The 19,273-nt window shown below is 44.1% G+C and overlaps 1 protein-coding gene and 1 pseudogene across 7 annotated transcripts in view; one reads left to right on the top strand and one right to left on the bottom strand.

The window, feature by feature from the left end:
• The window catches only part of DENND2A (DENN domain containing 2A), a 104,305-nt gene that overhangs the window by 35,338 nt on the left and 49,694 nt on the right, over window positions 1-19,273 (bottom strand). For 6 of the 7 annotated variants that reach the window (XM_077850156.1, XM_077850157.1, XM_077850154.1 and 3 more), the window contains 5 exons: window positions 12,768-12,968; window positions 9,407-9,500; window positions 8,589-8,639; window positions 7,077-7,264; window positions 923-1,032 (listed from right to left, as the gene is read on the bottom strand). In XM_077850156.1, the coding sequence (XP_077706282.1) occupies window positions 923-1,032; window positions 7,077-7,264; window positions 8,589-8,639; window positions 9,407-9,500; window positions 12,768-12,968 (644 nt within the window). The remainder of the gene's footprint in view (window positions 1-922; window positions 1,033-7,076; window positions 7,265-8,588; window positions 8,640-9,406; window positions 9,501-12,767; window positions 12,969-19,273) is intronic. The other variant, XM_077850153.1, reaches the window with a different exon arrangement.
• Window positions 15,327-15,697, top strand: LOC144284951 (small ribosomal subunit protein eS27 pseudogene; annotated as a pseudogene).

Raw genomic sequence — 19,273 nt, forward strand, 5'->3', positions numbered from 1 at the left:
AAAGCATCTGCTGGGACTACTGTCCTCCATGAGCTAGGAGATGAGATGGCATCTGCCACTTAAGGGATGTGACTCAGTGAAGGAGCAGCTGAAGAGTGGGGCTGTTCTGTGTCTCTCTTGGAACTGCCCCTGGGGTGACCCTCCCTGAGAACTGTCTCTTTAGAGTTCCTCCGACCTCAACCTCCTGGCCTCGGCTCAAACTGCCCTGGAGAGACTGCTAGGCCAACTTCAAAGAACACAGCATCCCTGAAACACAGGATATGCAGCCCTCTGAGTTTGATCAATTGCTGAAATATCTGATAACAAAAATACTGGTATGTAACAACATGGTTAAAGCAGAAATGTAAACCTATCACAATCTGAGTTAACAACTGAATGGGCTGCTCTTAAAGAAATGTTTCCAGAGCACGGGACAAGGAAGGGTGATAGGCAATGCTCCTCTAGCTTCTCCTAGACTCAAGAATTACTTCTGCCCCTCACAGGGGCTTATGGACCAAATAGGCCCAGATTTAATGGGAGGCCTGGGAATTTGCCTATTTAGCAAGGTGGTTCTTATCTTCAGGGAAGTTTTAAAACACAGGTGGGGAAAATCTCTAGCCAGGGGCCCATCAGGATCGCTCAGCAGGGACTCCTGGGTGGCTCAGTGGTTAAGCATCTGCCTTTGGCTCAGGGCATGATGCTAGGGTCCCAGGATCAAGTCCTGCATTGGGCTTCCTGTATGAGGCCTGCTTCTCCCTTTGCCTGTGCCTCTGCCCCCCTCTCTCTCATTCTCTGTTCTTTCATGAATAAATAAATTCTTAAAAAAAAAGGATCGCTCAGCAGCAGAAAGACTGAACTATGGCCTCTATCCTCTCTGGCACCCCTCCCTGGTTCCTGCCTACATTAGCCTTTGGGGGTAGAGAAGGGAGATGCCAGCACATACCTGGTAAATTGCTGGACAGGTGTCCAATCCTTGGCATCAGGAAAACAGAATTGAGGGATAGCCTTCAGTTGGTCCTCAGCCTCTCTCATGAACTTGAAAGACCTTTCCAACTGTAGGGAGAAAGGTGAGAGAAGATTGGGAATTGAACCCCAGTATGGGAGAGAGAGGCAGACGCTTCGCAAGACCACATCTTCCACACTCCCATAGTTGAGACCACCACCTTAACCTTAGGAAGCGTTTGCAGGTCAGTCTGCTGGGGTCTTTTTTTCCTAGGGCATTATCAACTCTAGCCTTACGGGGAAAGTCAGGAGAAAAAAAAAATTAGTGTGTTTTAGAGAAATAGTTTTCATGTCTAACATTCTGGAATATAACTACTTAATTTTTTTGTATATATATTTTTGGACTATATTTTATTTTATTTTATTTTATTTTATTTTATTTTATTTATTTTTAAAAGATTTTATTTATTTATTCATGAGAAACAGAGAGAGAGAAGCAGAGACATGGGCAGAGAGAGAAGCAGGCTCCATGATGTGGGACTCAATCCCAGGACTCCAGGATCATGCCCTGAGCCAAAGGCCAATGCTCAACCACTGAGCCACCAGGCATCCCAGACTATAACTATTTTAATCAATAAGGAAAAAGTGTCAAAGTTATCCTCTTCAAATACGAAACTCATAGATCTGCAAGGTGGAGCTGCGAATCTGGTCTTCTAATCTCTGGGCCGATGGAAGATGCCCTTCCTTGATCCAGGCAGACATTTTATAACACTTCTTAGCGAATACAACCAGTTAAATTACATCATACAGTAAACTTTAATTAATTTCAATGTCCTTGGGACACCTGGGTGGCTTAGTGGTTAAGTGTCTGCCTTTAGCTCAGGATGTGATCCCAGGGTCCTGGGATTGAGTCCCACATCAGGCTCCCTGCAGGGAGCCTGCTTCTCCCTCTGTCTATGTCTCTGCCTCTCTCATGAATAAATAAACAAAATATTTTAAGAAAAATAATTTCAATGCCCTTGAATGTCAGAACCAAAAGGAAACTAGACATCATCCAGTCTCACATTCCTATTTTAGAGATAAGGAAGTAAGCCCTGACATGTTAAATGATTTATCCATGGTCACACAACTAGTGTGGAATCTAGTAGGAATTTTAATTTTTTAACTTTTTTTTTTTCTTTTTTTAATTTTTTAACTTTCATTTATTTTTTTTTTAAGAGAGAGAGTGTGGGGAGGAGCAGAAGGAGAGAGACAAGTAGACTCTGCTGAACATGGAGCCTGATGCAGGGCTCCATCCTATGACCCTGAGATCATGACCTGAGCTGAAATCAAGAGACGAATGCTCAGCTGACTGACCCACCTAGAAGCTCCTTTAGCTAGGAATCTTCATCTTTAGTGTCTCTCTCTCTCTCTTTGATTTGACATCACAGACTGGATGAATATCCTCTTGTTAAAAAACAACAAATTTACAAAGTTTGATTAGAGATTGTATTTATTTATTATTATTTTTAAAGATTTTATTTATTTACTCATGAGAAACACAGAGAGGAGAGAGAGGCAGAGACACAGGCAGAGGGAGAAGTAGGCTCCATGCGGGGAGCCCGACCTGGGACTCAATCTCGGGTCTCCGGGATCATGCCCTGGGCTGAAGGCGGCGCTAAACCGCTGAGCCACCCGGGCTGCCCTCACTTCTGTTCTTATTGATAAATTTATATTCAGCTTTTGTTTATAAAGAGGTTTTTAAAAATGATTTTACTTATTTACTCATGAGAGACACAGAGAGAGAGACAGGCAGAGGGAGAGGCAGGCTCTATGCAGGGAGACTGATGTGGGACTCATCCCAGGACTCCAGGATCACACCCTGGGCCAAAGGCAGGCACTTCCCGCTGAGTCAATGGGGAAACAATGGATCCCCATTGTTTATAAAGAGTTAAAGAAAAATTATGCTCAAGTTACCTTCAGTAATTTGATGTACCAAGTATTTTAAGTGGAGAATGAAATTTCTTTTTTTTATAGTATTATCAACTTTAATATTTGTATTTAGCCTTATAAACAGAACAATTAATATTTAGTAGCATTTAGATTAATATCACTTGTATTTAACACTGTTGCTTTTTTTTTTTTAAATAAATTTATTTTTTATTGGTGTTCAATTTACCAACATACAGAATAACACCCAGTGCTCATCCCGTCAAGTGCCCCCCTTCAGTGCACGTCACCCATTCACCCCCACCCCCCGCCCTCCTCCCCTTTCACCACCCCTAGTTCATTTCCCAGAGTTAGGAGTCTTTATGTTCTGTCTCCCTTTCTGATACTTCCCACACATTTCTTCTCCCTTCCCTTATATTCCCTTTCACTATTATTTATATTCCCCAAATGAATGAGAACATACACTGTTTGTCCTTCTCCAATTGACTTACTTCACTCAGCGAGAATGAAATTTCTGAAGTTAGAAAACTATAATGTCTAACCTAAATTCTTTCTGTAATATTTTCCATCAATTTCTTATTTTGTCCCTCAGAGCTTGCTATTGACCTCCACCTCAAACCAGCTTTGCAGACAGCTTCTGAAGTCTGCAGACCAGCAGCTCTGTTGAATGCATCCCAGAGGATCTGCAAGCTATCTCAGGACACCAAATCAGAGAGGGGAGGTCTCTAAAGAGAGTGTCCAAAGGAAGAGAGCACCAGGCTGATTATTTTTTTTCAACTTAAAAACCTACTTCTAGTATGCTTCCCCTTAGGTTAGAGCAAATATAATTAAAACTGTTATTAATATTAATGGTTTAAACAACTATCAATGATTAAACAGCTACCATTTATAGACTTAAAGCCAATTATTAATTGTCCTTTGGTTTTCCTTCTTTGAAATCAGTAGTCACTGTCTCTTTTCTATATAATGATTCTCTCTTTCATCCATGGCCCAGAAGATACAAACTGATCCTGGAGCAGTTTTTGAGTTGGTAATTCACTAGCTTGGACTGTTGCCAAAGCAATAATTTTCATTACCCTTGGACAGTCTCACAGAGAAGCAAATATCAGTTGGATGTAGTTGTTGGAAGGGGTCATTAATCACCACAGAGTGAAAGGCCATAAACTATATTAGAAAACTGAAGAGCGGGCCTTGTAGGTAGGCAAGTTCCAGCACTTTTCGATATAGCCCATCCGTTTGGGTGTACCCACCCTCAGATCACATACATGACACACGCAAATATGTGTGTTCACACATGTGCCTACACATGCTGTCATCAACATAGGAGTTATCAACACATATGTGCACATATGCTCATTTACAGGAAGTGAGACATGGAGATATCTCTCGCAAATACAAGCCATCAGAGACGCCTGGGTGGCTCAGCAGTTGAGCATCTGCCTTCGGCTCAGGGTGTGATCCCAGAGTACCAAAGTACCAGAGTACCGGGATTGAGTCCCACATCAGGCTCCCTGCATGGAGCCTGCTTCTCTCTCTGCCTGTGTCTCTGCCTCTCTCTGTCTGTCTGTCTGTCTCTCTCATGAATAAATAAATCTTAAATCTTAAAGAAAACCCAAAACAAATACAAGCAATCATAAATGGCTGGAAAATTTCCCGATGTCCATGAATTGTCATAAAGATAATTACATGATATTGAGCATTTTAATGGAACATGGCAGACATGATCTTTAGTGTGCAAATATGGAAGGTAAGTCTTGGTCAAGGTGACTATAGAAGTGGGGAATAAAACTCATGAGAAAGAGAAAGGAGGAGAAAGAAGAAGATCCTTCTGATAGAGAAAAAGAGCAAAGGCAAGAAGATACAGACTGATCTGCAAACATGCGTCTATAAAATGATCACATAACATTCAAAATATATATCTAAAGAAACACAGACAACAAGATACATTTCCAGCAGAAAGAGACCAATTAAACAGATTAGGGCATACCCACATAACAGAGCTTTATATGATTTAAAAAATAATGTTCTAGACCTTGTATTAAATATGTTTCTAAATAATGATATGTTTAAAAAACATGATGCAAAAATTATACAATGTACAACACCAGCTTTGTCAGAAAATTATACTATGAGAAAAGATAAAATGCTAATAGCAATGATCTCTGTGAAGTAAGAGTATAGATGACTTTTTCTTGATTCATTCCCAGGTCAGTCCCCTTTCCAACAATGATTATACAAGTTTCCACTCAAAAGAAGCGTATTTCTTTTAAGATTTATTTATTTGAAAGAGAGCAAGAGTGAGAAAACAGAGGGAGAGGGAGAAGCAGCCTCCATGCAGGGAGCCTGACGTGGGACTCGATCCAGGGTCTCCAGGATCATACCCTGGGCTGCAGGCGACGCCAAAGCGCTGCGCCACCGGGGCTGCCCTGTTTTTTAAAATATCTTTTTTATTATTTTATTATTTTAAAAAATATTTTATTTATTTATTCATGAGGGAGAGAGAGAGAGAGAGAGAGAGAGAGGCGCAGAGATACAGGCAGAGGGAGAAGCAGGCTCCATGCAGGAGCCTGATGCGGGACTCGATCTGGGGACTCCAGGATCACACCCTTGGCCAAAGGCAGGCGCTAAACCGCTGAGCCACCCAGGGATTCCCTTTTTTTTTTTTTAAGATTTTACTTATTTATTCATGAAAGACAGAGAGAGAGGCAGGGACACAGGCAGAGGGAGAAGCAGGCTTCATGCAGAGAGCCCGATGTGGGACTTGTGGGACTCCATCCCAGGTCTCCAGGACCACAACCTGGGCCGAAGGTGGCGCTACACTGCTGAGCCACCAGGGCTGCCCATGAAGACAGGGCTTGATTGCTGTACTGGACCACAGTGGGCAGGACAGAAAGAAGCTGGCCAGGATACAAGGGAACCTTGGCCTTGGTGCATGGTGGGATTACCCGTGGGTAGTGGCAGAAGAGAGGCTCTGAGGAGAGGTGGATTCATACTCCCTACCCTCTTCCTGCCTCTGAGCACCTTCATTAAAATGTGTGTGCAACCTCACGTTCTACCTCAGGAGTCTTTGTATGCTTATCTTTTGCCCTTCTGTCAGGGTGTGAGTTTCTTGAGAACAGGAAACACATTCTGCTCATCTTTGTAATAACATGGTGTCAAGCAGAAAACAGCTTGAATGTACTAGGGTCTCAGTAAATTCTGGTTGGATTGAATTAGAACCTCTTTAATACTGCTGTCAAAGTCTAAAAATAGGGGATCCCTGGGTAGCTCAGTGGTTTCACGCCTGCCTTTGGCCCAGGGTGCGATCCTGGAGTCCCGGGATGGAGTCCCGCATCAGGCTCCCGGCATGGAGCCTGCTTCTCCCTCTGCCTGTGTCTCTGCCTCTCTCTCTCTCTCTCTCTATCATAAATAAATAAATAAATAAATCTTTAAAAAAAAAGTCTAAAAATAATTTATACATTGTTGGTGTTGCCATTTGAGGCTTTACTGAGGCCATTTCATTTTAGGTATCTAATTTAATGTATGGTATAGCCAAATCCACAGGGGCATCTGGGTGGCTCAGTCCATTAAGCACCTGCCTTTGGCTAGGGTCATGATCCCAGGGTCCTGGGATCGAGCCCCATGGTGGACTCTGCTCATCAGAGAGTCGGCTTCTCTGTCTCTTTCTCTCTCACTCTCCCGTCCCATTACTCATGTTCTCTCTCTCTTCCTCTCTTAAATTAAAAAAAAAAAAAAAAAGCCAAATCTGCATAGCCATGAGCCATGTTAGAATAGAATAGGATTCCAGTGCATATATCCAGAGGTATGCAGTGCATATACAGATATTTAGCATGGACACAAACACAATACTCCCTGGGGAGAGGTGTGGGGTTGATGGGAAAAAAGGCTTCTAGGTAGCCTGGGAAGAGATGTGGGTGGATAAGGAGATGGGGAGGATGACGAGGCTGGCACGGTCAGCATAGTCACCATAGGAGGTGAGAAAGTGTTTTTGTCGGTACTTTTGAATCTTTGAATCTCTCACCTGCTGGGACCTCCCAAATTCTCCAGGGGCAGCTTTTTTCATTTGATATACCCTAATTAGGACTCATTTCCCAAATTTCTAGACATGGAGCACTCCTCAGACTTCCACATCTCCAGGGAACCATGAGTCCCAACAAGATGTTGGCAAGAACGCCACAGTCCCTCTGCAGGCCACAGAGGCCACAGAAGCCAAGCCTACCCCGTACCTTGAGCGGGAACTGCTGCGTGAGTTCTGGCACATAGGCAGCCCCAGCCTGCTTCTTGTGCAGTGACACAACCACAAAGTACTCGAACAGCTGCCTCTGCTGGTACTCCATAAGCTCCCGGTCAAGGGATGGGTATCTGGGAGCATGCTTCAGGCGGGACTTCACATTGACCAGGCGCTGGCTGTGAGCTGGGGAGAGAGGGAGAGTGAGTGCCTGGGCTCAACTCGCTTTCCAACATGGAACCACAAAGAGAGATGATAGCTTATGTAGTTCTCAGCTCAGAGTACTCCTTCCAAACCTAAAAAAGTGTTCCCACATTTAACACATTAGTATGAAACTCTTTGTTTGGGGTCCCTGCCAGACTCTGGGGAGCAACACTGGACAGGCTGCCAGGCTAAACAGGGTGCAGGAGGGTGGACTGCAGGGCTCTGCTCTGCCAGGGGTTTGCTGTGTGGACTTGGGGCAGTGGTTTGAGTGATCCTTGAGTCTCTCCGTCAGGGGGGGTGGGGACACTGACTCCTCCCCTCACACATTTCCCTCAACTTTCAGTTTGTAGGATGTGATAAAATCCAGACCACAGAACTTTGGGAGCGAGGAACTCTGTAATCTTTTGCCTGACAGAATGGGCAGAGCCAAGACTAACTCAGGAGCTCCCACCCACCTTCCCTCCTGCCACTGTTCTGTGTGATGGAAACAGGCTCAACTTTATTCTAGAGGTGGGTCAGGGAGCAGCTGGGCATGAGAGAGGAGTGAGGCTGGGCCATTGGCCGGATAGGCCCCATTACCTCACTCAGTAGCCCTGGACTATGGCTTTCTTTGGCTTCCCCCTGGGGTCTGAGAAATCATGGAAAACTCACTAAAGCCTGGACCAAAGTCACCAAACTTAGATCTACAGAGACCAATTATTGCAGTGACTTCATTTGACAGATGAGGAACTAGAGGCCCTGAGATCTTTTTTTTTTTTAAAGATTTTATTTATTTATTCATGAGAGACACAGAGAGAGAGAGAGAGAGAGAGAGGCACAGACACAGGCAGAGGGAGAGGCAGGCTCCATGCAGGGAGCCCGACGTGGGATTCGATCCTGGGTCTCCAGGATCACACCCTGGGCTGAAGGCGGTGCTAAACCGCTGAGCCACCCGGGCTGCCCCAGGCCCTGAGATCTTAAGTGATTTCCTCCTGACCTTCTAGCAATTTTCATGGGAATCGGACAAGAGGCTCTGGAATCCCAGGCCAACAGTGCTGTGCCCTACAGCTGTGGAAAGCACCAAGAAGGGGGGCCACTGTAGTTGTAGCCACCCTGGATCTCTGGAGCCACATGCTCAGCCACCAAACAGGCCTGTACTCAGCACTGACCACGCCCCAATGAACCCTGCAGGTCCCCTATGCCCTCAGATGTTCACATCTTGCCCTAATAAGGTTGTGCAAGTACGCTTTGTGCCATCCCTCACATTAAGCAGGAAGGACCATCTTGGTAGCTCCCCAGCCCCCTGCATGGCAACCAGTCACCTCACCTTTCAGCTTCTCCTCCGTGTCACTGTCAGACTCACTGTTCTCATCCGTCACTAGAAAGAAAAACAAGCAACAAACAAACAAAAAGTCAATGAGAAGAAAGTTACACATGTGAGTTTTTCTAATACAGGAAACTTTCTGTGTGAAGTGACACAAATCCAAGATTTCTACTTCAGAGGGGCTATTTTCTTTTTGTCCATAGAAATGTTAATGGACAAACTAGGTCTCTGTTCAACTAAATATATTTCCAAATTAATGTGGCTCTGGTTCAGATGGTACCTATATCCAATAATATAGCAGAAACTGGCTCCTTTAATGCATGCTGAGCAAAGACGGCGGCTCCCAGGGTGAGAGTTTGCAGTGCTGGGCTTGCTTGACCAATGGACAATGAAATAGGACAGAAGAGGGATCCCTAGGTGGCGCAGCGGTTTGGCGCCTGCCTTTGGCCTAGGGCGCGATCCTGGAGACCCAGGATTGAGTCCCACATCAGGCTCCCAGTGCATGGAGCCTGCTTCTCCCTCTGCCTGTGTCTCTGTCTCTCTCTCTCTGTGACTATCATAAAAAAAAAAAGAAAAAAAAAAAAAAAAGAAATAGGACAGAAGACCCACCACCAGGCTGAGCTCCTTCCTGGCTCTTCGGCTCTTTGGCTCTTTGGCTCTTTGCTGTCCCAAGGACAGGAGGTATTTACAAAGCACCAGTTTGTTTTCCTCTGTGGTGAGCAACCCGAAACAACAGGAAGCCTCTTTTAGGAAGAGTCTGTTTTCACATTGTTGGGGGAGAAGGGACGTGGCAGGTGGTGGTGATGGCGGGGGAGTCCTACCTTTTCCTGAGTTGCTCTCCTGAGACTGGGACAGCCTCTTCACACGTTTCTTTCCTCTCCGGGCCTCATAAATGGCATTGATTCGCAACACCAGCTGCCAGACACGGGGGAAAAGAAAAGCCAGTGTTAGCAACTTCCTCCCCATGTGCAGCTGGGATTCCTTTGCTGCTCATTCTCTTCTGGGATTATGGAAGGCCGGGGAAAGAAGGAGGGAGGGACTGCTTCCTACTGGTCCACTGGCATCTTTCAACTCCTCTTTTATACCAGACAAGAACATGACCTTCGAGAACACTAGAGGAGGCTGCCATCCTCACGGATGTATGAACAGCTGATGTCTAAATATACTGATGCAGCCAGCGGAAACACAGGGAGACAATCTCATTGGCTAATTATGTGATGGCTGCGCCCCCTTCGATGCCAGGATGTTACTGTGGTTTGGGAGCAGGCTTTGCCCCCTCAGGAAAAAACAAAACAAAACAAAAAAAGTAAGAGACAGCAAAAATAAAAAGCCTCCCAGGCAGGGCCCCTTTTGTAGGAACCATGCCAAAGACCATCTGAGCAGCACTGGGCAGCGAGAAGGCCGGGATTACCTCCACTTGCTATCCAAAATTAGCCAGAAGACAGCTACAATACAGTTAACATCCTTCCACTTGTTAAAATACAGTGAACATTAGGATGTAAGCTCCATGCAGGTGGGAATTTTTGTCACTTTTGTTTGCTGCTGTAACAGTGCCTCTATGGGGTGGAACAGTGCCTGGCACCTAGTAGGTACTCAGCAAGTATTTGTTGATTGTGAATTTGTTGGATGACTACTAAGCATCTCCTATGTACAAAGGGTTTTGCTAGGAGCTGTGAGGGATAAAAAGATATAAGACATGGCATCCGTTCCTGGGGAGTTCACAAGCTAATAGCAAGGACCAAGATGCATTCACAGCTATCAAACAATTCATGAGTGCCTTGTGAGTAGAATGAACGACGTGACAGAGAGTTTTTCTCACTTTAAATCAGGTAGTAGAATAAATGGAAGCCATATATACTTCAATCAATAAACCTCTGTTCCTTTTTATTGAAAAACTTTTCCCCAGAGAGAAAAACTTTAAACATGCTCTCACATAACTGTATTTTTTTAAAGATTTTATTTATTTATTCATGAGATACCCAGAGAGAGAGAGAGAGGCAGAGACACAGACAGAGGGAGAAGCAGGCTCCATGCAGGGAGCCCGACGTGGGACTCGATCCTGGGTCTCCAGGATCATGCCCTGGGCTGCAGGCAGCACTAAACCACTGCACCACTGGGGCTGCCCATAACTGTATTTTTTAAAAAGATTTTATTTATTTATTCATGAGAGACACAGAGATAGAGAGAGGCAGAGATACAAGCAGAGGGAGAAGCAGGCTCCATGCAGGGAGCCCAATATGGGACTCGATCCCGGGTCTCTAGGATCAGGCCCTGCGCTGAAGGTGGCGCTAAACCGCTGAGCCACCCAGGCTGCCCCAAGTTTTGTTGTTTTATTTTTTTTTAATTTTTATTTTTTTATTTATTTATGATAGTCACAGAGAGAGAGAGAGAGGCAGAGACACAGGCAGAGGGAGAAGCAGGCTCCATGCACTGGGAGCCTGACGTGGGATTCGATCCCGGGTCTCCAGGATCGCGCCCTAGGCCGAAGGCAGGCGCCAAACCGCTGCGCCACCTAGGGATCCCGTTTTGTTGTTTTAAAAGTGTTCTGTACTAGGGGGCACCTGGGTGGCTCAGTCAATTAGATGTCAGCTCTTGATTTTGGGTCAGGTCATGATCTCAAGGTCATGGGATGGAGCCCTGAGCTGGGCTCTGTGCTCAGCAGGGAGTATGTTTAGGATTTTTCCTCTTCCTCTACCCCTCCCCCCCTAATAAATAAATAAACTCTTTAAAAAAAAAAGAATCACATACTCACATACTCATGTAAATTTAGAGCTGTGTTAAAGGTCTTTTAACCCAACAGCTAATCCATTTTTCTCCGTTTAATTTGCTAAAATAATGATGAGGCTGGCAGTATAGATGTTAATAGCTACTTTTAATTATTCCACAACTGTAGGATTTTGACATTATGGATACCTATGAATGGTGCCAGAACAAGCAGAAGGGCAGTTAAGGGAGTGGCTAGGGAGGCCACACTTCGGGAGCCCCTGGAGCAGCTATCATGATGGCACAGGACAGTGACTCTGGAGGGCAGTGGGTGGGAGGCACCTGAGTTAATCTGTGCTGAAAGAGACTGGGATCCACATGTTAGTAGAGCTCATTCAGGAAGCATCAAATAATCAATATGCAACCTGCTCCAAGCCCTGGACCCTGGGCAGGACAAGGCCAAACCTAGAAGGCATAAAGGCCCGCCTGGGCCTTCTGCCTGCCTTCATGAGCAAAAAAAAAGCAAGGTGCCTTTTCTTCTGTTCCACCTGCAACCCCCCTCCAACCAGGCTGCAGGTTATAGGTCTTTTTCTCAACCATCTGACCCTAGCTGCCCTTACTCTTCAGAAGTGACTCAACTTCACCTGAATGAGAAAGTTGAGGATAGGTGTGGTAGGAGTGAAATTACAATTAACCAAACTGCCGGGAGGAACCAGCTTGTAAATGTCCCATGACTTTCAGGTCAATGCACCACTTTGAGAAATCTGATGAAATCTATAGATAATCCTCTCCTCTCTATCCCTCCAAACTCCCCAAAGCCTTCTATAATTTCATGATCCCTAAGTCCCATCCATCCATCCATCCATCCATGTACTCAAAAATGAAGAATCTCTACTCTAAAAGTTCCCATAGGAAGTTGGTACCAAAGCAGCCAATGAAGAGGGACCAGCATGGAGGGCTGGAAGAGAGCAAAAGGGAATTGAATCAATAGCAGCCGCATTAGGGTGCATATGTGCCACTGGGTACATTTTACCTTTGGGGTTGAAAAGAGCAAGGAAAGATGTAGTTTTGACAAGTGCCGCCTCAGAGCACAGGCTCCACATGGTACTGCCTCTGCAGCTGGTGTTGACCAAAGTGTGACTCAGAGCATGATGAATACAGCTCTACTTTTTCAGGCTGTGAAGGAGGAGGAAGTGGCCTTTTGAGACCAGGCTTTGGAAACATGATCTGGGATCATGAGTATAGGCTCCTGAGAGTTTAGGCTGGGAGAGGAAATGGCTAAGGGGAAGGCTACAGGACCACAGTAATTATTATGACAAAAGCCCAGATAGCCCAGTCTGCTAGTTTCACGGCAGTGTCTACCTGGCCTGTGATGAAGCAGGTAGAAGAGAGTTGTTCTTTGCCCAGACTCCTCTGAAGCCTTTCTCAGTAGTGAAGGGCAAGTGTGTATCTGTACACAAAGCTTGTTGCAAGTCTTACCTTGGGTATCTTTTTCTTCTTCCTGCCATTCTGCGGGTCTCCAAGGTTAAAGAAAGTGTCATCAGGGCTGCTGGGGGTGGAGGGAGGGCTAATTTTGGAAGGCGACCCATATCCATCCCGACTCAGCTTCCTGGTGTCCAGCAGTTTGAAGTTCCTCCTCTCTGAATTTTGCCGGAAAAAAGCAGGTTTGGCCAATGACTGCTGGGAAGGGAAAAGAGAAAAGAAGAGCAAATAAATACAACGGGCCTAACCGGGAGATAAGTGGGGGTGCCAGTGATACAGACCACGAGATGGAGAGAGAAAGCTGGTCTCTCTTCCCAGGATATAATGAGTTTGTCTATGACAATGGATGCAAAGCCAATCCAGTCCCTCTTTTTAAATAAGTGAGAATTAGGGCAGCCTGGGTGGCTCAGTGGTTTAGCGCCGTCTTCAGCCCAGTGCCTGATCCTAGAGACCCAGGATCGAGTACCACGTCAGGCTCCCTGCATGGAGCCTGCTTCTCCCTCTGCCTGCGTCTCTGCCTCTCTCTGTGTCTCTCATAAGTAAATACATAAAATTTAAAAATAAATAAATAAGTGACAATTCACTGGCTCAATCCCTTACCTGTACAAATTGGGTATTCTGAGAACAAGACTCACTGTACTTCGAGGGAGGAGACCTAAGCCCAGCTTTGACCCTGCCCTTGATAAGGTGAGTGCCTCCTATACAAGGAGTTTCACTCCCTAAGGCTCAGAGTCTTATTTCTAAAAACGAGCCACTTTAATGTCAAAGGCAAAAAAAAAAAAAAAAAAAAAAAAAAACCTGGCAAAACACAAAAGAACAAAAAAAGCCACAGAAAATCCTGCAACTTGGAGAATTTATTTTTCTAAAAATACTACAAATTAATGAAAAGACAAACGGGTAAAAATAAGCCTGGAAAACATTTTTTTTTAAAGATTTTATTTATTGGGACACCTGGATGGCTCAGCAGTTAAGCTCTGCTTTCATGATCAGGGTGTGATCCTGGAGTTCAGGGATCCAGTCCCACACTGGGCTCCCTGAGGGGAGCCTGCTTCTCCCTCTGCCTATGTCTCTGCCTCTTTCTCTCTCTCTGTGTCTCTCATGAATAAATAAATAAAATCTTTGAAAAAAAAAAAAAGAGGGACTCAATCACAGGACCCTGGGATCACAACCTGAGCCAAAGGCAGACAGACACTCAGCCACTGAGCTACCCAGGCACCCCAGGATTGGAAAATTTATAGGAAAAGAAATACAATGATGCTTAGATATAGAAAAGATTCTTAGTTTCATTCATAAAATTAAAATTCATAGAGACATTTTTCACTAAAGATTAGCAAAGGTAAATCTGATAACTCACTGGATTGGTGAAAGTGAGGGAAATAGTCCCTTTCACACTTTCATAAAATTTTGGTGGGACTGGAAATTGGTACAGTTCTATGGAGGGCAATCAAGCAGTGTCAACAAAATTACAAATGCATATACCCTTTCACTCTGCAATTCTACCTGTGGGAATGGGACCTACTGATACATACTTGTGTAAAGTTACATTGTATGAGGCAAGCTACATTGTGTAAAGTAAACTGTACACTGTGAAAAAAAAAATGGTTTGCAAACACAAAATACTGGAAACAATCTAGATGTCTATCAGCAGATGCTGGTCAAGTAAGTTATGGTCCTCCACATCATGAAATACAAGGCAGGTGTACGGATCCCTGGGTGGTGCAGCGGTTTGGCACCTGCCTTTGGCCCAGGGCGCCATCCTGGAGACCCGGGATCGAATCCCACGTCGGGCTCCCGGTGCATGGAGCCTGCTTCTCCCTCTGCCTGTGTCTCTGCCTCTCTCTCTTTCTCTCTCTATGACTATCATAAATAAATAAAAATAAAAAAAAAACAACAACAAGGCAGGTGTAAAAAATCTGAATGTACTGATACAGAAGGTTCTGACAGATGCATATCATTAGGCATAACAAGCAAGGTGTAGGAGAGCCAGCATACCATGCTGATATTTGTGTGTGTTTTCAGGAGCTATCCTACTGGTGTATGCATAGAATAGTTCTGAAGGATACATAAACTAACAGTGGTTGTTCTGCAGGACAGAAATGGAAGGTCAGGGGCGAGAGGAAGATTTTTCACTGTATATCTTTCATACTCCTTAAATTTTGAACCATATGAATATATTAACATGGAAATAAAAAATAGATAAAATTTTAAAATTTCTGGACTATCCATTTCCTTAAAGAACTTCCAGGATGCACACTGTATGATACTATAATTATAACTGCAAAGTCTCTTTTTAAAAATGAATTAATGAATTATATGGGGAAAAGGTATTTAAGCACCGGGCAAAATACCAGATACACAACAGCCATTCAATATATGTTTTTCTCTTATGACATGGACATTTTTTCATACTTTAATATGCTAACTGCTTTTTTATTTATTATACTATTTATGTTCTTTGCCTTCTTTTGGGATCCCAGTGTTTTTCTTATTAATGTGGATGAGCTTTAAGCTATGAACTATATGCCTTTCTGATAGTGATGACCTTCCCACAAGAACATGCCCCTCGTGAAGGACCTCTTGTACCTGTCCCCAGAAGAGAAGAGGAGGAAATACAAGAAGAAGCACCTGGTGCAGAGCCCCAACTCCTACTTCATGGATGTGAATGAAGTGCCTGGGATGCTACTAAATCACCACCACCTTCAGCCACGCACAGACCGTAGTTCTGTGTGTCGCCCACTCCACAGTCCTCTGCCAGCCCACGGGAGGAAAAGCAAGGCTTACAGAAGGATGCTCTTTCAGGCAGAAGCAGCACTAAAAGCTCCCTGAATCAAGAAGAGTGGGACGCTATCCCAATAAACAGATTTTGGATTAAAAAAAACAAAACAAAACTATGAACTATTTGTCAATTTTGCTGCAAGTGTTTTGGGTTTTTTTGTGGGGGGTTATGTGAAATTTTTATATGTGAAATCTGTTCAACTTTTCCTTTGTGACTGATTTAATCTTGTCTCTCTTAGCCTAGAAAATCTGTATCTTAAAAAAAAAAAAGAAAAAAAAAGAAAATCTGTATCTTTTTAGACATTTAATATGTATTTGATTTCATTTTCTTTTGGATTTTCTTAGTTTATTTTAAACTTATTTTATTCATTAATCCATCAATAATTTATTTTATTGCTTGTAGTCTAAACTGATTTTTTTCTCCAAGCTAAGTTAACCCTATTCCATTTAATAAACAAGGCTTTCTTTTGTTATCATTTTTAAAAAAATATTATTTATTTGAGAGAGAAAGAAAGCACAAGCTGGGGTGGGGATGGGGAGGGGTAGAGGGAGAGGGAGAAAAGACTCCCTGCTAAGCAGGGAGACCTACATGGGGCTCCATCCCAGGACTCTGGGATCATGACCAGAGCCAAAGGCAGACACTTAATCAATAGAGCCTCCCAGGTGCCCCTTTTGCTATCAGTTTACAAGGCCACATTTACTATATCTTAAACTCTTATAGAACAGTCTTATTCTGTTCCATTGATTTCTCAATTCTTGTACAGTTCCAAATAGTATGTAACAATAATTCTAGAACCTTTTCTTTTTAAAGATTTCTGGGAATAAAGACTCCTAGCTTGGGCAGCCCTGGTGGTGCAGCGGTTTAGTGCTGCCTGAAGCCCAGGGTGTGATCCTGGAGACCCGGGATTGGGTCCCACGTCAGGCTCCCTACATGGAGCCCGCTTCTCCCTCTCCCTCTGCCTGTGTCTCTGCCTCTCTCTCTGTGTGTGTCTCTCATGAATAAATAAATAAAATTCTTAAAAATAAGTAAATAAATAAATAAATTAATTAATTAAATTAAAAAATAAAAGACTCCTAGCTTTCCTAAGTGGCCTGCTCTAATGTTTGTATCATGAGTCTATGGGGAGCAATCAATTGCTTGGCAACACAAGCCCTGAGTAGAAAAAGCCAGTATGGTTTGCTCACTGTGGGCATCTTAATAATTAAACTAGCACAAAGAAGAAGTATAATAACAAGCTTTCTTATAGACCAAGTTCCATCTGCAGTGAAATCCAAGGAAATGGCCCCAATTCTTTCACTGCATTAGAATCACGTATCAAATTGTTGGCAAAGGGCAACCCTGGTGGCTCAGCAGTTTAGCACTGGCTTCAGCCCAGAGTGTGATCCTGGGGACCGGGGATTGAGTCCCGTGTTGGGCTTCCTGCGTGGAGCCTGCTTCTCCCTCTGCCTGTGCCTCTCTCTTTCTCTCTCTCTGTCTCTCGTGATTAAATAAATAAAATCTTAAAAAAACAAAACAAAACAAATTGTTGGCAAAAAGCAGGTATCTGTTTTCATTAGACTTTTAGGTTGTGATAGTATTTGTTCAAAGATTTGACCTCTGAAAAGGTCTGAGAAGAAAGACAACAGAAAGATATCAAAACATGGCATGTAGCTCTCTAAAGGGTATCAAGAGACCTGGTGGAGCCTATGTGGGCTGCATCCCCCAGTGGTGACACTGCCAGAAAAAGGGGCCCTGGTATGCCCCCCTGAGCACCCAGAATCAGCCCCCAAATGTCCAAGGAGCTTTCATGAGGGGTAGGATTTCAGCTGCTACTTCATTGTTTACAGAGAACCTAGTGGGCTCTGGGGTATAGCATTCGTTCTCAGGTAGACAGCACACTCTCAGAAGAGGCACAGAAATGAGGAGGAGCAAATTCGACCAGAGAGTGCTCATGGCTCAGAATGAGTACAGCGGAACAGATGGAAGATATCATACACCAATGATGACATCAAAGTGTCTGTGGAAGGCCTCTGAAAGTGAGGGTGTGAATCTTGGACTTAGCAAGGGGCAGCAAGCTTTTTCTTAAAGGACAAACTAAATATATTAGGCTTTGTCACAACTACTCAACTCCACCATTGCAGTGCAAAAGCACCATATGCAATATGTGCATGAATGAGCATGGCCATTTTCCAGAAACACATTATTTACAAAACCAGTCAACCAGTGGTAGCTGCCAAATCTGAACTATAGTATAAAAGGAAAGATACTGTAGAACCCAAGGGATGACTGTCAGGTTGTGGCCCAGAGAAGATTGCAGGTTTTGATCAGAAAGCCTCACACCAACATGCCCTAATGATAATATGCCCATTCCCATTGTGTCTCTGTGGAGTAAACTTGGGGGAGGGGCCTAGCCCTGTTACAGAGGCACACAGACTCTCCAATCTTATAAATATTGGATTCACAGTGGATCCAGCAAAAGATCCGTGGTGTCCAAGAAAGAAAAGCAGACAAGAACTCTGTTGAAACTCCATGAGTTATTTTGGGGAATTGAGTGATGGGCCCTGGCCAGGGGGCTTCCTGGTGGGGAGGAGGGGGAAACTATGTACCTCCCTAGAGGGAGCTGACCTGGACTTGAGCCAGGGTTCACTCACCCTTCTGCCTGCAAATGGTGGCTGATGGCTTAACTCCTTCCTGCCCTCCATTGTCCCTGTCTTACTGCTTCAGGAAACAGTGGTGTAAGCAAACTATAAGGGTCCTTGGGGCAGCCCAGGTGGCTCAGCGGTTTAGCGCCACCTTCAGCCCAGGGCCTGATCCTGGAGATGGGGGATCAAGTCCCACGTCTGGCTCCCTGCATGGAGCCTGCTTCTCCCTCTGCCTGTGTCTCTGCTTCTCTGTGTGTGTGTCTCTCATGAATAAATAAATAAAATCTTTAAAAAAATAAAAGGGTCCTTGATACAAAATATCCCAAAATATCTTTCTTACCTATCTCAACCTCATTCCTTCTCTCTTTAATAGAGACCTCCTCCAAGGACTCAGGTGTCAGTCTTACAAACACACACATTTGTTCATATACACCCTCAGGTACATGTATTTCCATGAATACATGGATACTTCCTTAAATATACACACACAGAAATACATAGGAAGGCATATATGCACATTTCAACAATTAGGACATTATACTAATGTAAAGACAGACATTACATTTAAACAATGGAATGCCAGGCAGGCAATAAAAATTGTTTTTAGAAAGAAATTAACGATGTGGGAAAATGCTCAGGATAAATATAAAAGACCAGCAAAAGTATATATACATCATCCCAATTCTTTTTTTTTTTAATTTTATTTATTTATTCACAAAAGACACACAGAGAGAGAGGCAGACACACGGGCAGAAGGAGAAGCAGGCTCCATGCAGGGAGCCTGATGTGGGACTCGATCCTGACACTCCAGGATCACACCCTGACAGATGCTCAATCGTTGAGCCACCCAGGCATCCCCATCCCAAGTCTTCTTTATGTACACACACATACACACACACATATGCACACTAATAATTATAGAAAAAAAGATCCTTAACTATGGATGAGTTTTATATTCATTACACTTTTCAGTATTTAAACATTTTTTTGTGGGGTATCTGGGTGGCTTAGTCAGTTAAGCATTTGCCTTTGGCTCAGGTCATGATCCCAGGGTGCTGGGATCAAGTCCCACATCAGGCTCCCTTCTCTGCGAGGAGTCTGCTTCT

This window comes from Canis aureus, chromosome 15 (assembly GCF_053574225.1).
Source record: "Canis aureus isolate CA01 chromosome 15, VMU_Caureus_v.1.0, whole genome shotgun sequence".
Lineage (NCBI taxonomy): Eukaryota > Metazoa > Chordata > Mammalia > Carnivora > Canidae > Canis > Canis aureus.